This window comes from Falco punctatus (genome assembly GCF_963210335.1).
Source record: "Falco punctatus genome assembly, chromosome: Z".
In the NCBI taxonomy this organism is placed as follows: Eukaryota; Metazoa; Chordata; class Aves; order Falconiformes; family Falconidae; genus Falco; species Falco punctatus.
The window spans coordinates 49,230,443-49,247,984 of NC_137586.1; the positions used below are offsets into that span (position 1 = coordinate 49,230,443).

Consider the following 17,542-nt stretch of genomic DNA (forward strand, 5'->3'; position numbering starts at 1 on the left):
TTTACATCAGACAGTAACTTAGGTATCAGCCTAACTGCTTCTATCTCATGATTACAAGTAGCTTGTTGTATGAACAATAGTGGAATAACTGTACATAGCAAATATCCTGAACCAGATACAGCAATGAGGACTATTAATAATATACTGCTACAACACTAGGGAATACGCTGAATTCAGAACTAGCTGAATAAAGAAATATAACATGATTAAGTAACTTTGTAAACAATGCCTGCATTTCAGCTCAGCGAAATTAAAACTGTAGTGCTTAGTTTAAAATCCTTGGATACAAAAGGTAAAAATAAACCAAGCACAGAGTAAAGCGCTAGAGTCTAAAAGAAAAGTCCAATTTACTAGCCAAACCACTCTTTATGGTTTATGTGGCTCATGAAATTAAAGTAAGCTTTGAAGTTGTGGCATCAAATGTGGGTTCTGCAAGCTAATCTGACCAGGTGACTCTGATATCCTCCTAATGCCGTCTGTTCTGCGATGGCCAAGAGTTTCTGAAAGGAACAAGAATAAACCTAACTTAACCTACTGCTAACACAAGCTACTGTTTCTTGTTCAAGCCATACTATTGTTATGGTCTGACCGGTCACTGCATTACAGAGAAAGGCAACTGAGTCAATATGCACAATCAATACTAGCAGCAGTTAACTTACACAATTTTCTTTGTTACAAGAACCATTTAAATACACAATAAAACCTGCCATTTTAATTTGTTACGGGAATTGGAGGGAATTTAAAATATACCAGCATAGGAATACCTGTGCTGGTAGAGCTATCAAAGTCAGGACAAGCCCAACATATTTCACCTTTCATCCTTCTACATACAAACTAGACCAGTAACACGTAATCATAAAGAGGATAAAATGGATATTACTTATTACATATCCATTTTAAAGAAGACGATCAGGAGAAAATACAGTCAAGAGCTGACTCTGCAAAGGGCCTTCACATTGAGTTACAATCAGTAGAATTATTCACGTAACTAAATGCAACTCAAGTTATGAATTGGTCTTTAAATTAAGAAAATGTCAGGATTAGCTAACACACAAGAAGAATGAGAAAGAGGGGGGATGAAAGTGAGGAATCTAAAATTATGCAGTCTTCAAGGAAGGCAGTAAACCATGCTGGTACTTCAGAAAGTCTGTTTAAAGGGACAATTATTAGACGAGTCTCAAATTCCATAGCTACACATAAAACATAACCAAGTACATTCAAACCGTATCTCCATATTGTATATTTAACACAGATGGGTTAAAAAGCAAGCCTAACATCTAGTCCTCTTTAGTGCCTTGAAGAAAATTAGAGTTTGATACAAAAAACAAATGCAACCTAATTTTTCCAGTACTGAGTCAAAAGCAGACATAACCTTACAAGGTAATTTGATTTCATGATACTTTTACCATTTGGGAATGGAATGGTCTAATAGCAGCTTCCAGGAATTCAGCGTAATTAAAGCCAGGCACAATCAGAACCAGGATTTGGGCATGAGCCCAAATTGTAGGTGAAATTTCATTCAGATTTGCCCTTCAATTTCATTGTCATTATTTGTACTATTAAATACACAAGAGCAACACACCTGAATAGAAACATAAGGACATGAAGTGGAAGAGTACTTTTTAACAGTATTTACTGTTGCAAACAAAAAACTAAAATAAATTATGAGATACTCATGCACACTGCTTGAAAAGATCAAAGTCTATCAGTTATTTACAGTACTAGAGTACCAAGACTGACAAGTACCTGTACTCTAGAGAGGGCTGAAAATCTGTACAGATAGTTCCGTACAGGATTATACTTTCCTGTGTCTGCTCTATTACGAACAACAGAAAGGCTACAAACCACTTCACCATTGTTCAGGAAACTAGCTGAAAATTTCTGCCTCCAAATTTTCCAATCAGCAGCATCTCTGTTTACACAAGGATGTTCCTGTTATAAGCAGATAGTGTAGTTAAATGTTATAACACACTGACCTCCAATGTCAGTTGCTTTCCAGAGTTTACAAGCCTCAAGCCTCACTGGAATCCAGCACAGTATCTCATTCACAGTTGACCATAGTGAAGGAATGCTTGCACTATGAAGGAACAAACAGGCAGATAAAATGTAGTTGGCATGGCCAATAATATAACTGCACAGCATGCTCTGCATTTACTTTGAATTTCCCATCTGAAATTCCTCTGTGGTCTTCAACAGCACTTGCTACCTACAATTCACAGTTGCTAAGAAATGTAAATATGTAACAGTCATTCACACCTCTGCCAATGAAGAATTTTTGCATATACTATGTTTTCTAGTATTTATTCAGCTCAGTTTTATGAGTTCCAAGAAATGGGACCTCCCTTGAGAAACTGTTCCTGACGGTGACAGAAATCTTCTGATGGTACAATGCATTACATTGATACACTGACAGTTAAAAAAAAAAAAAAAAAAAAAGGTTTACTGTTGTGCTTCATTATTTTACCATACCCCTTACTAACAGTGATGCTTACACAACAGAAGTATTTCTGAGCTTGCACCTTCCTATGCCATACGTCATCACAGCTTCCTCAAAATGCTCACATCTAACCAATCCTCCTCATGCATTTGTACACATATACACAGGGTCTGATTATTTGTGTTGTTTTTCTCTGAGCCCCCTTTCAATCCATTCGTATCTATTAATGGCACATACACATCCGTAACAACCTAGCAAAATATTTTCCCAAATCACAGAAAAGACTGTTCTACATGAAAGTGTTTCTATGTAGTCTGATTGCCAGCCCAGCCCTTCCCGAGCATGTTCAGAGACCTTTGCTTCAGAGGCCACACTGTCTCAGTTTTTACCTCCCCTGTCCTGACCCTTTTTTTCTCAGTATGTCTATGGTAGCAGTGTAACTGTCTATCCAGCCACACTGTGATTTGAATTAAGCAACTAACCAGGTTAAAAATAACCCAGAAAAGGAGGGGGGGTGGGGGGAGCGGGGAGGAAGGTTATTTTTAATATAAATCACTCTTCCAACCCAGTTCACTGCACGGGTGCACGTGGGATCTCCAGAGATCCGAATAAGCAGCAATGGCTGCACTGCAGAATAGCACTGCCAGAAAAGGATATGGCCACGAAACTATACAGTCTTCCCATGAAGAAGATCTTGCCAGAGAGAGTACTGTACTTCATCGCCTGCCCAGGACGCCCTGGGCTGTGATGAAGTACACGGAAACACTCATTGGTCTGAGATACAGGTGAAATCAGGTGAGAGGGTCTATTTTTATTCTGTGTTCCAAGTTAAGCAATGTATATATTTAAAAGTAGAATAAGGCAGAATATTTTCACCCCCAGTGAAGTTAGCATAAGAATTTCGATCCTTCCTCTCCACAGAACATTCTTCTGTCACTTCAGCTACACTCATGCATGCGGGATCACTGATATGATGGCTTAGAAACATCCCACCTTTAGAAAAGAGGCTCTTCATTTAAAATCTCATCTTTTAGTAACTATGATCTTCAAAATAAAACAAAAAACCTTGAGAAAAAAAATAAAATATTTCCATGGATTCATTAAAGTAAGTATGTATTCATGTTAGTTTGGTTCCAGGTGTCTATGGACTGTGTTGGATACAGCAAACCTCTTACAAAGATTAACTTTTCCAGTGACAGGGCACCAAAACTATAATAAATCACACTGGTTTTTTTAACTTCTTGTTTAAAAACGGAACTTGAGCTGAGAAAGGCCAGAGAACCTACAGCTCTTCACCTTTCATCACTGTAAGGTTAAAAATGTAAGCTGAAGAAACACAAAACGCAAATTTACTGTCAGAAGGAAATGTCATTTACCTATGTTCTCATTTAGGATGTGAAAGGTTGCTGTTACCCTCTCTACCTCATGCCCTCCTCTGATGGGGAGGCAGCTAAACCTATTCACACTGTCCACCACAGTCTCTCGTTCCTTGTTTTGGACTCCTCTCTTCCCTTTCACAGCTCCCTATCCACTATATTCTCCCTTTAGGTCACTCTTTTTTTGGTTGCTTTCTGCTTTGCTGTCACTCTGTGCAACACATTGTTCTGGATTCTCATAGACTCTCTGCAACGGTGCCCTAATGAGAATTCCTCCTCACCATCTGTGGCCCTTCCTCCACAGCCTTCTAAAAGGAAGTCAAAGATCAGAGGCTACTTAACCACTCTAATACACATGGTAATTGAACACATACTGTCCTTCACACTTCTCCCAGAAAACAGAAACATGATATTAAGTATCATCTTTATGTAGAAAGCTGAATATTATTTACTCCATAATAAGCAAGTTAACAATGTTATTGGTAAGAGAATTTTACTGGTGAGCATTCTTTCACTTAGTGACAATTTCCTCTTCCCACTTCAGACCCTCAAAAAGTAGTGATTGATTTTTACTTTTGCTGCCATAAGTATTTGTATCAATTCCATTGCTGTGACACCTCATTTCACTTTCTGCAGATGAGAACAGTACCAAACTTCCACTGTGATTCAGGGAAATTTATTAAATACTCACACTAGAATACCTAACTTCCTTAACAGGGTCATCGAAAATATATACTACCCAGGAAGAGAACTGCAAGCAATTTCAAAGTAGGTGATCAACAGTAAATTTGATCAAACATTGATTTAAAACTTACAGTGGTATCAAAAGCCTTGCTTTAACCAGACATCTAATCCAGCGATATCCAAAGCAGAGATACAATAAATATTCAAAGATGCCAACACTACAAGAACCGACCGCCTATAGAAAAAAATAGATGATCAGCTAGATGAAATACATATGAAAGATTGATGAGAAGTCCATAAACTAAAGAACTACATGTTGCACCAACTGAAACAATCTTCTGTTTTGATCCAAGCACGGCACATAGCAACAGCTTACTCTCCAGGTAATATATCCTCACCCACCCAAAGATGAAAGAATATTATGGAAAGAGCTTTGTAATTATTCAGTAAGAAGTAGACTATATCATAAAAATAAGCCTGCATCCGCTGCAAAACTTTTTCTGTGCTATATGGAAGGCAAACACTATGAACTTAATGCTGTGCAGATGAATCATCCAGTAAAGATCTAGTACAGGGGTCTTCAAACCTTTTAACCAGGGGGCCGGTGCGCGGATGCAGTGGCAGGCAGCCATCTGCGGCTGCTTGGTTCCCCCCAACCCCTGGCAGGGGGGGTGGGGGGGTCTGTAAATACCGGGGGCCGGATTGAGGAGCCTGGGGGGGCGTATCCAGCCCGTGGGCCGTAGTTTGAGGACCCCTGATCTAGTATATCATACTGCTGACCATTCTGGATAAAAAAGACTGCAAAGGCTTCACTGCTGGTCCTTCAGAGGTAGCTTCACCACCTTCTTTGTTCTCCTTGATCCACGTTTTGACAATGTTCTTAAGAAAACTTAAATATCTCACTGTATGTAGCTCCTTACCTGTGCATCACACTTCAGCTCAGCCTCCTCTACGATAATACTTGCCTTAACACAGTAACTGAAAATTGACTTTGCAGTTTTGGCAGAGTTACCTACACTCTAGGCACCTTCCTTCCTTTCTCTAAAGGACACGGGGAAAGGAAAACAGCAATTCATGAAACAGCAGAGTCACGGAAGCACTGTCTCAAAAGACCAAACAAAGGCAGTGCCACAGCACAACAAAACCCTTACATGATTAAATTTATTTTGACAATCATTACTGCTCCCCTTCCTTTTCTGAAGGGGAGGGACAACAGAGAGGCCTTGCAATTACCCTTGCTATAAAGACTTGGATAGTACAGGAAGGAAAGTAGCATTTCTTCTGTGATTTGGATTTACCTTTGTGTTTTCAGGAAACCAGCCATGAAAAGCTAGGTGCAATGTAAAGACAAGCAGAACAAGCAGCTCAGCTCTGCTCGAAAACCTGGGGAAACAATTTTCTCTGAGTAAGGCTGGTGTGACTGATGAGTCAGGCTGACTGAGCAATGAGGAGAAGGCTGAGATGCATCTGTAATTTCTACACCTAATGCACAAAGGAAGGTAAATCAGGCATATAAGTGTACAGCAACAGGTAAATAAAAATCCATAAGCAGAGGATGGAAATCAAGGGGAAAGTCCTAATATGAATGAGAAAACCAATCAGATATGCAAAAGATGTAATTGACAGGACTGTGCCTTATACAGCTAGGATTCAGAGTGTAATCAGAGGGAACCAAAATGTAATTCTGGCATTTCCAGGTCAGGACCTCTTTAATGGGCAAGGCTTTGGAACAGATTTTTAAGGGAAGAATACTTGTATGCAGATAAATTGCAAACTAAATTAATTACACCATAGGATCTATAATAATTCTACCAGTTTTGCTCAATATCCTTCTCTAATAACAACACTGATTTTATAGACAATGTGTTCTAGTTTAGCTTAACTAAAGCATTTGATATATGGAAATTTACACAGTGTCAGATGAACAATGAGGCACTACAATAACAAGCTGAAAAAGAGATGGCATTAAGTACAGGCAAAATGACTTTAAGACTGCAGGAGAACATTAGGGAGATCCCACACAGACTGGTGCTTGGACCAATCTTGCTTAATATTTTCACTAGTAAAGCTGGAACAAATGTCAGAAGTTTGATGCTGAAATCACATAATCACAATGCACATTGACGGCACTGTAAAATGCCCAAGAAGAATGACCTTGAGGTCTGGATCAGAAAAATAGAATGAATCAATATCAAAATTAAGAGATCACGGAGTTAGGACTAACATAAAATTCCATACTATACTGAGGAATCATAATTTAATTAAGGTGAAGATGAACCTGAACACACTAGTAAAACACAGATGTGAAATAGGAAAATAAAATCCTTAAACACATCAAGTGCGACACTGCAACACTGCAGAGCAAATAGTGATGTTGTGTACCTTACATAGAACCTTGAATTAATATCACATACATTAAAGAATGAAACAGAAAATAAAAAAGATGCAGGAAAAGGAAATGAGAGACAGTACTTATGGAATACATGGAAATAAGATTTGCTTGTTTCCAGTCAAAACAAAATCAAAGAGAATTCATGTCTGCTGGAAAGTTGCAGGAAAGTAAGCCCAGGATGAGAAGTAACTGCTTGCAGAAAAATGAATAGACAGAAACAAGCAATGGATAAACTTACGCTCAAAACTGAAGATTCCTACCTGTTAAAGCAATCAAGTGCTGGAACAGCCTTTCCAATGTGAGTAACAGAGGCAAGAAAATATTAGCTGTTCTTCATACAGACTTAGATAAGTTTAAGAAAGGGGCTATATGGCACAGTGCCTTCAACAGCAGAAAACCGCTCAGAGATGCAGGAGGTTCCTTACAGTCCTAGGAAACCTGCTTTTTTCCCCTTGGGTTCAACAGCTCATAAAGAATTTGGACTTCCACTCTTTCCCTTCCAGCTGATCCCTGTTACAACTTATTGGCTGTGAAAACGGAGTCCCTGAGACAGTACAGAATATGACCACCAAGAGCCATAGTGGTTAACGCCAGAAGTAGGAGGAAATAAGAAGCCAGCAATGTGCTTCGCACTTCATCCTGAAGATGTGAACTGACCCAAGCAGGATATACCCCAGATGGGTCTTGCCTGACCAAGAAGGTGACAAGCATGTCACCTCAGCCACAGGGTCCTGGTTTGTCTGTTTCACATGAAATTCTGGAAAAAATGTTGATCCAGAAACACGCCAGAGGAGAACAGCTGGGGACAGAGGGGAATGTGATGGCCCCTTTTAGCAGCAGCAACATTACACCAGCTTAACTCCAACATCAAATCTATACATGTGCTGAACGTGGGCTAATTCAGTGCAAGACCAGCTTGGGTGGCTCTGCTCAGTGCTTACAGCACCGGAGCTCTGGGGAGTGTTACCTGGAGACATCCAAACACTGCTCTGAAAAGACCAGATTAGCTGATCCCAGCACCCCTGGTGAAGACTTAGCTGCAGTGAAGACACACCTGAAGATGACAATCTTTGGCTGATTGATGGCTTAGTGATGACTTAGGCACAGGGATGAAGAGGCTAAAGGTGAAGAATCTTTAGATTTAGATCTTTAGATAGACCTGGTGAATCTCAGCCACCACTCTTTTTCTCAGCTAGGCCACAGCAACATACAACCTTTGCTCTACAGCACATAGTTCATAGCTTTTAGGGTTGTAATAAAACCTGTATACAGCCCCTTTTTCTTTCTGAAAGCATGCAGCTTACCTTTCAGACACATGCATAACCTAATTCTTAAGCCCATCTACCAAAGCAGCAGTGGGCTTCTGAAATAGAACTACTCTTCCTTTTTTCTACATTTTTAACACATTGTTTTGACAAGAGGCACTTTCGAAATTGAAAAGAAAGTAATTTCAAAATTAAATAAAACATTTCTCCCCAGTCCCATATATCATAAAGGCACAAACCTTTAGATGCAGCACAAGGGTTTAACCTAAAATTTCCATTTCTCTTTACTCCCACAAGGCCCAAGATAAACAGTACCCTAATAAAAGTTGATAGCATGGGCTCTGTTCAAGTGAAACCACTTTATAACTTGATCAAGTGTGTTCTCTGCCAGGAAATGATTGCTTTTCCAGTTCAACCCAAGAATGTTGCTCTGCCTTATGTCTGCCGGCAACAACTTCTCTGTTTATGGGTGGGCTAAGAAAGGAATACTCAAAGGCTAAATTTAGGCCTCAGATAATGGTGCTAGGATTAAGATTTGGTGCGAGATTTTACTATACATATCATACGGGTCTGTGAGGTTGAGCAGACAAACAAGGAAGGTACTATAACATATTACATGGTTTATTAACCTCCTGTTTTTCTTCTCCCTATACTTATTCTCTGCATCTCCATTCAAATCAAAATTAGGTCTACAAGAATGAAAACACAGGTGTGTATGATTTTTTAATTTCCTACACTGTGTTAACACTATCGCATACTCTCCTGTCAAAGTCACTGCACCCTCAAAGACTTCTTGCAAGAATAATCCTTGTACCTTACTGCAGAAGACCCTTCCTGATCAATGCAATTGAACCAGCACTGTAATGGGTAGATGTCTTGCAATGTACCACAGTACTACCCTTTAATGAAGAGAAGGAAATTGGTTCCTCCCCAAAGAGAAAGGCATTCAAGCTACTTAAGAGGTACTGCTGCAGGACACCACAGAGTTCTCTCGCCAGGGACGCTTGTGGTGGAACACGCTGCCAGTATTCCCCGTATCACTACCACAGTGAAAACTAAAATTAAACTAGTGCCTGCACCCAAAAGCAAAGCACTTAATCATTAAGCTACATACTTTAAATGCCTTCACAGCAATTTCCCAGGCTTGAAGAATTATGAAGAAAATCTAGCATAGGTCAGAGTGTTAAACAGTTACACACCACTGCCTGAAACTTTTTTTAATCATCAAACAGGCTAGAATACAAAGTGAATTGTGCTACACAGTCTCACTCCATTTATTTTTCTACCCGTACTTTGACTTCTTCACTTGGAGAAAAACTGTATTTATTTTTTTTCAGAATAAAATCCTGTTGTAGGCAAAACTGGAATTGGGAAATTTTACTTCAGTTCGTTTCTGCCATCCAACACAAACTTCTGGTAACTGATTTAAGCATTGAGAAAAAGGATGTACAGAAACTCTTAAACAAACACTTCAAATATAAATATATGTATATATTAAATATATATATAAATATATATATAAAAAATATAAAGAAATATCGTTGTCCTTTCCCAGTCTCAGTTTGCCTAACACTCGCCACAGATTAAACTCAATCCATTCACACGGCTCTGGCAAGGCAAAAAGCAGTATAGGAAGCTGACAGGGTGCACGTAATGGTTTTTGTCTGCTATCCTGTTTTCTGCTGCCATATGCTTAATAGTTTGTTGCAGCTTAACATGATGGTTTCTGCCCTTCTGTTCCTTGATGCCCCTGCCCCAGCGTGGGCCACCTCTGGGTTCCAGTCTTTCAGAGTTGTTTCTGACCTGGCCTGGGCTGCCCATAGGCTGTGGTCTTTTGGGGGCACCCAGTTCTGTTGTGGTCCACTCATGGACCCCCCAGGAATGGTCTTGCACCACGGCTACCTCCTCCTGCCTACAGCCTATAATATACGTGTGTTCAATCTACTACTCCTACCCCTGCAAAGCACATCTTTAACACTAGGTTACAGGAGTTAACTTCATAACAGTCTGGAAATATTTTCATCAGAGACCTTTCAAAGCAGAATAATTTCAGGAGGAAATGCCAGAACAGCTGCAAAACCAGTAACGGATGAAAGAAAGAGCCATCAACAATGCAGCTATGGAAAATTTAGATGGCTACGTCTAAGCAAGAAGGGGAGGAGGGAAACAGCTTAAATGAACTTCTACAATGAAAAGCAAGATGTGAACATCTGAATTGAAATACCCTTTTTACCAGGCTATCAGAAAAACAATTTTATCACTGATCCTTTTATATACAAGGCTCAGTTGTTAAAATCATTCCATGGTAGCAAGGCTTACCTTCATAGCCTGAGAAAAAAAACCAAGCACAATTACAGGCCTTTCAACAGTTTCCAATAGTTTCAGCAGGGAAATCAGTACAGAGTGAGATTGGCAGCCCCGTAACTCTCCAGGTCACACTTCTGACCACTCACAGTTGAAGCAGATGTGCAAGTCTAACCCTGGAAAGCAACACTTCCTACACATTAATTCAGCTGCAGAAAGATATATGAAACCACGTCTCATTAACAATTTATCCAGAACTGAGAACACTATTACCAGTACTCCAGAGTTGTATTAAATCAAAAGGACCAGAATACCATTATGCCAAATCTGTACCAAGTTACAGAATTAACTTGGTTTGTAACAACTGTACATAAAATGGTGCAGCACCAGAGAAAAAAAACTAGAATCTTGAAGTATTAACACAAAGAACACAAGACATTTGGGAGATGAACATCTAACACAAACGAACACCAGCCTCTTAAATTGATAACTTGGAGGCTTTAATTTAGCTTAAACATTTTTCTTTCAAGTCCTTCTGCATTACTCAACTTGGTAATGCAGAGTACACCAAGGAAGTCATCCTCATATAAGCTTAGAAGAAGGATTGTTTTTAAGTGAAACTCTTCTTGGACACACTTCTGCCACTATCTTGTCTCAGTTGTCACTAGAATTTTCTATTTGTTTGCAACACAAAGCTTTTTATTGCAAAGGAAGAAGAGGGGAAAACTAACTTTGGGTAAAAAAAACTATTTGTAGAATGAAGAAATATTACAGTCTTAACCTAAGAAGCTCAGAATTTAATACCAGACAATAGACAGACTACACAAATATCTTCAGAGAAAGGAAGATGTGAAGACCTAAAGGAAGCACAACTGTCAGAGGAATTACTACATAACTGTATTTTTCTAGAGGGCTTTACACACAGAATAACTAGGCAAAATGGACTGGGACAAAAATGTTACAGAAAGCATACTTCAGGGGGAAAGAAAAACAGCAGAGTGGTAATATAATACATCTTAAAGACACAGATAAAGGCAGAAGAAATTGTATCTCTGGTGTACGAAGGGGTTTTAAGGTAAAGAGAATATTCAATGTATTTTTTAAAAAAGCCACTTACTGGACTCAGGAGAAGGTGGTAACTACATAATCTTACAATTCAACATCTTGTAAAGAGACAACATAGCAGGATCTCTGGAATGTGATGCAGAGGAGGACCAGGAAAGATTTAAAGCCAAAACTGAAGAGAGGGGGAACTGAAGGGGAACAGAAAGAGCGCTGTGAAGAGAAATTACAAGGATTTAAGAAAGTAAAATGAAGTCTTATTATAGACAGTTGAAAAGGGCAGCAGGTTAGCCGTAAGAGATGTCAGAAACTGCTCTGGAAACAGAAGTGATCTGATCTGATGACCATACCAATACCAGAAAATAGAAATATTTAGAAAACAGGTGCATTTCTTAACCAGAAAAATAAGCAAATGTTTTAAGAGAGTATTTAAACAGAGCCTTGGAAAACATGAGGATTTATAATTTTTTTTTTAAAAAAAAAAAAAGCTATTCACATTAATGTGACTAAGTTAATTGTTGAAAAAGTGCACATTACTGATCCAGATCTGCTCAAAGTGAGTCACAGGCAACTTCAGGAAAGTCAGTGTACATACAAGAACCTGTGGTTATAAACATCCCATATTTTAAATCCCAGCTTCTTTCTGACACATTGTTACAGCCTGCTGGTTGTTACAGTCAAGCACTGCATCCCCATTTGTACAGCTCTGATTGATATATATCAAGTATATATCCGTATAAGGACTTTGCTGCCTGTACACACAAAAGACTTCTCAAAAGTGGATGGAACAACAATTTCTGTAAGAAAATTAACTCCTGTAACAGCATATATACATATATACACTGTATGAATGCTTATATAGCACATGGGAGTCATTATGTTCATGTATTCCTCCCAGCTGAACGATGCTCAGCTTCCTCAGGTGCATCATTCTATGAAAGCAGATTATTATTTCTCTGGTTAATGGGTATAGAAATATTCCCAATGTAAGAATTTGTGCTTGGTGCAAGCAGTATCCTGGTGATGATGCTCAGGACTAAATTTCAGCCACCAGCACAGTATCTGCTATAAACAGTCTATGCCACAGAGGCCCTAAACATTAGCCTAACAGCAGTTACTCAAAGCCCGGGAAGGAAAGCAGAAAAAAACTGCTTGGAAGAAGAAAACATCCAATAAATTTGCTAAGGTATTGCTTGTGCATTTGAGAGGTGCTGGAGTGTGTCCAAAAAGCAACAAAGCTGGTGAAGGGTCTAGAGAAAGTCTTAGGAGGAGCAGCTGAGGGAACTGGGGTTGTTTAGGCTGGAGAGGAGGATACTCAGGGGGGACCTTACTGCTCTCTGCAGCTGCCTGACAGGAGCCTGTGAGCAGCTGGGGGTCGGTCTCTTCTCCCAAGTAACAAACAACAGGACAAGAGGAAATGGCCTCAAGTTGCAGAAGGGGATGTTTAGATTGGATATAAGGAAAAACTTCTTCACCAAAAGGGTTCTCAAGCACTGGAACAGGCTGCCCAGGTAAGTGGTTGAGTCACCATCCCTGGAGGTATTTAAAAGACGTGTAGATGTAGGGCTTAGAGACCTGGTTTAGTAGTGGACTTGACAGTGTTAGGTTTACGGTGGGACTCCATCTTAAGGGTCTTTTCCAACGTAAATGATTCTACGATTAAGCTCTTCTTAAGTCCTGCTATACAACACACACATTTCAGATTTCACAAAGAACAAAGGTACATTTTTTATTCCTTTTCTGCTAGAAAATGAAAAATATCCATTGCTCTGAAATGAAGAGACTATCCTTTAAATCAATGTATTTTTCATTTCTAGAATGGATTATTTAATTCTGCTTATCTCAGCATAAATGGCAGTTTCACCAGGGATCTGAAACTCATGAGCCACATTCACAAACCAGGAAAGACAGTTATGAATGTGTAAGACCAATGTCCTTTGAGCTTCATGTGCTGCTTATTCATTTCAGGATGAATTTATAGTTCTTATACTGCTCTCAATTGTTGAGTGAGTGTTTAACACAAAGAAAAATCATAAGCTCATTTATCAAATATTAAATACTACTTCTAATACTACGTCACAGGAGAACATGTAGTTATATCATATTCAGATCTCAACACACCTTTTGATAAAAATTTGCCTTATAATGGCATCTACACATAAAGAAGGAAAGTCAAGAGAAAACAGTAAGAAGGAAGGAGGCAGCAAAGAAATAGGACAGAAGGATCATACACGCCACTTGACATGATTCGTAGTAACTTCAGCTGTGGGACTATGGTTAGACACAAAGATGCTGGGCACCTTTTGGGCATATAATACGCTGACAATGCCAGCTAGCTGTTTTGTAAGCTGAAATGCATTTGTATCAGTGAGCTTATTTGGGAAGCATATGATACAGGGATGCACTCCATGTTTTCCAGTTAGCATATATGACACATGCCTACTGACTACAGCAAGGCTTTACGCCAAAGTCATACAGCCTACGGATCTCTTCAGGTACTTCTCAATAATCTCTCCAGTCATAGTCTCACTGTTAAGGTTTGAGACTGGGGGATGTCCAAGACATGTGCACAGCAGATGGAACCACAGATGAAGCCTCTGAACCATATGAACACCATAAAGAAATGAAAAGACAAGATGACCTTTGCTTTTCTTATAGAACCAGATTTCTTAAATCCTGGGTAGCATAACTAATAACTTCTTCATGTAAAAAAAGAGCAGAACAAAACCAGACCAGGATTCCCATCCCACCAAGCCCTCTGCAGTTTATCTTCCTACACAAGAGTACTGTTTGTACTACAGTAGCTGAATTCTTTCTGCAGAGTTTTATGGCAAATCTAACTCTTTGCATGCTGATGCCTAGAAGAGGAAACATAAAACTCTCCATGAGACTGATGTTTGTATGGGATACCATTTCAAAAATTTAAAATGAGAACTGGTACAAGGGTAGTTTGCAACAATGTTAAATTTAAATTGACCAACACTGCATTTATATGTCTTTGAACAACATTTTAACTATTTCAAGACACACAATCTCACAGGAAAAATGTAAGACTGAAATATGGATTTTTTTTTTATTTGAATTATTTAGCTTTCTCCCAATGTCTGCTCGCTGGTATGTCCTGGTTACTGAGACAAATATTCCACACATAATGAGGTTTCCAAAAAACAAAGCCAAAAATTTAGCAAGAAGTCCTTGTAAAACTATATTCTTAGTTTCAAACAAACTAGAGTGGAAAAGAATACAACTACTCTTTCCTAATCTCACTTTTATTTTTTCTTTGAAAAACCTTCATAATCTGGGACCAAGAAAATTATTTCTTGAAATAAAAGCATGGGACTCAGATTAAGATTTCAGTCACTCTATAGTTTCAGGAAAAAAAGAAGTGTTCATAAGATTTTTTTTCTTTCTATTGTGGTGACATGACATGACAGGAACTGAAGGAGAGAATTATTTTTAAAACTTGACTTACTATAAATAGCTTATTATAACTTCTAGTGCATAATCCATAATGAGGTCTTTCTCCTGCAGTATCTATTCATTGTTCAAAGCTAATAAAAGCAATCCTTTGCAGGACTGGGATGCAAATTCTTGCAGTAATTTTTTTGCACTGCTAGTTACGTTCATGTGTAATCCTTATACCATAAAGGTGTTCAGAACCTAGTAAGAAAACAACAGTAAAAGAGAAAGAACGCACACAAAACGATCATTTATGCACACTGTAACAACAGCCACTAAATTTAACTGCATATTGAAAATTACCACCTGTACCACTGAAGATTAAAAACACAAGCAATCCAGAATGAAGTAACTGCATCTCTGGTAAAAGTGTCAAGCCACCCATAACAAAGCAGAAAGTATTCAAGAAGGGTTGCCTTTTGAATTAAATCCATTTCTTAAAAAAAAGCTTTTTGGTTGAAGAAAGAAGTAGAATTCTTAATAGAAATCCCTTTCATCCTCCTCCCATGGATGCTCATTATGTGAGCAAACCTTGGATATTTTTAAAGCACCTCTTCATTTTACGTCTTCTTACTAACTAAAGTTGGCAAACACAGTATCTAAACCTAAGATAGAAGCTGCTACCACATTCCTGTCATTTGCTTGTCATCAGTCTGTGACTCCCAGGTTTTGCACAGGTTCAGTAATGGTACAGAGCTGTACAGCAGGAATAAGAGACTCCTGCCACAGTAATAGATCACACTTGATGCACAGCCTACAGTGAGTTACGGTCTTCTCTCCTTTGAGAGGCAATTATAATCTGTAAATCACCAAAAAGAACTGAAGAAACCTTGATTGCCCTTTATCTATAGGAAGTTGCTGCACTACACCAGGAGAATGAAGAAACAGCATTCAGGATCTTCGGGATACAGGGACTCATTCTTCTACTTAGCTTGCAAAGAATGCAAGAAAAGGTAAGAATCACTACTCTCCACTCTTCATTTGCACCTGCGAAGGAGCAGGAAACATTTCTGGACTTGCATTCAAGATATAAACATTTCATAAACACTAGATTGCACAGACCTCTGGAAAGGCAAAATACATTTTTCTGTAGCACAAGAAAAATGAAGTTATTTCACTGTAACTGGTAAAATTTTACAGTGGAATCCCCTTGGCTAACACAGTTAATTTCACTGTAGTCTGGGGTTTTTTCAATGTAAATTGTGAAACTGTTGTCTGAATCTTTTTGTATGGTGATGAACGCTCTTGATTACAGTCTGTCAGCAAGGATTTAAGTATGTCTCTATTCTAAAACTTAACAGGAAAATGCCTGTGATTTTCCCCACAGCTCGGGGGACATTTTAATTCAATGGTTTAGTTCTTAGGTTGATCAAAGACATGCCTATGAAACAACACAGAGCAGTGATGTGGATAAAAATCACACAAGCCGGCACAGCATCGCTCATGCTGGTGGTGGGGGAAAGCAGCTGGAAGATTTCCACTGCCCACAGCCATCAGGGCTGCCTGGCATGTTTCTGTACGGCATCATGTGAGGTTGTGCTTTGCAGGCATGTAATCACAGCCTTGTCCCCTCACACTGGTGAAAAACATAAAAACTCCTGTTTTGAGCTCAAGCTATCCCCAAAAGCCAAGCCAGAAGATGGATTTCTCTCCTTAATGCCCACCAAACATTTATTGACTACCTGGAAATAAAATAATTAAAAATATATAAATTATAAACATTTCAAATATAAAATATTAAAATCTAAAATTTTTAAATATAAATATTAAAAATATATCAAATAAATAAAAGCTGGATCAAATTTTAAAGGCAGCGTGGTTATTCAGATGTAGTTGTAGCATAATACACCATCCTCAATGGCACCTGAATTGTAAAGCCTATTCTTAGATTTAAAACCAGGCCTAACTTACAGAGCTGGTAGATATTTGTGTATACATGCATGTGTGCGCACACATGCATGTATGGTGGGGTGCACATGTGCTTTGGTGTTTGTGTTTCTGAATGGGTGTTGGTGTGCATGTAGGGCAGGCGTGTACATAGCAGGGTATGTGCACAGGGGTAGAAATGAGTGGTCACTTGCAGATGTGTGTGCAAGGTATAGGGGTGCACGTTGAACTGTGTGCAGGTGCACGCATGTGTGGAAAGATATATAGGTGCATGTGTGAGAGGTATATATGTTTGAAAGTATGTGCAGGTTTGTATGAGTGTGCGATGGGGTTTGTGTACAGCTGTGCATGTATGCATAGGAGTATGTGTAGATGCATGTGTCTGGAGTATGTAGGGAGTGTGTGCAGAGGTCTGTGTTTCTGTGTCTGACTAGGGGTGTGCAGTGCAGTACATAGTAAATATGTGTCTGTATAGGTGAGGGGCATCATAGGGAGGTGTAAAGATGTGTGTGCAGGTGGTGAAGTATGAGCGGTATTTCTTTGTGCTGATTGGTGTCCATAGGTAAGAGTGCAGGGGTATGTATGATGAGCGTATATATGTATGCATGTAGATGCATACAACATAATCCAAGCATATGTAACATAGTATGTAATAGGATACACATTTTCAATGCAG

The 17,542-nt window shown here is 39.0% G+C and overlaps 1 protein-coding gene across 5 annotated transcripts in view; it reads right to left on the reverse strand.

Annotated features, from left to right (window-relative positions):
• ROR2 (receptor tyrosine kinase like orphan receptor 2) overlaps window positions 1-17,542 on the reverse strand; it is a 160,770-nt gene that overhangs the window by 85,323 nt on the left and 57,905 nt on the right. The window contains exon 2 of one of the 5 annotated variants that reach the window (XM_080373141.1): window positions 1,977-2,077. The exons of 3 other annotated variants lie outside the window; for them this stretch is intronic. In XM_080373141.1, the coding sequence (XP_080229267.1) occupies window positions 1,977-2,077 (101 nt within the window). Of the gene's footprint in view, window positions 1-1,976; window positions 17,071-17,542 lie in introns of those variants that run through there. One more of the 5 variants, XM_080373139.1, reaches the window with a different exon arrangement.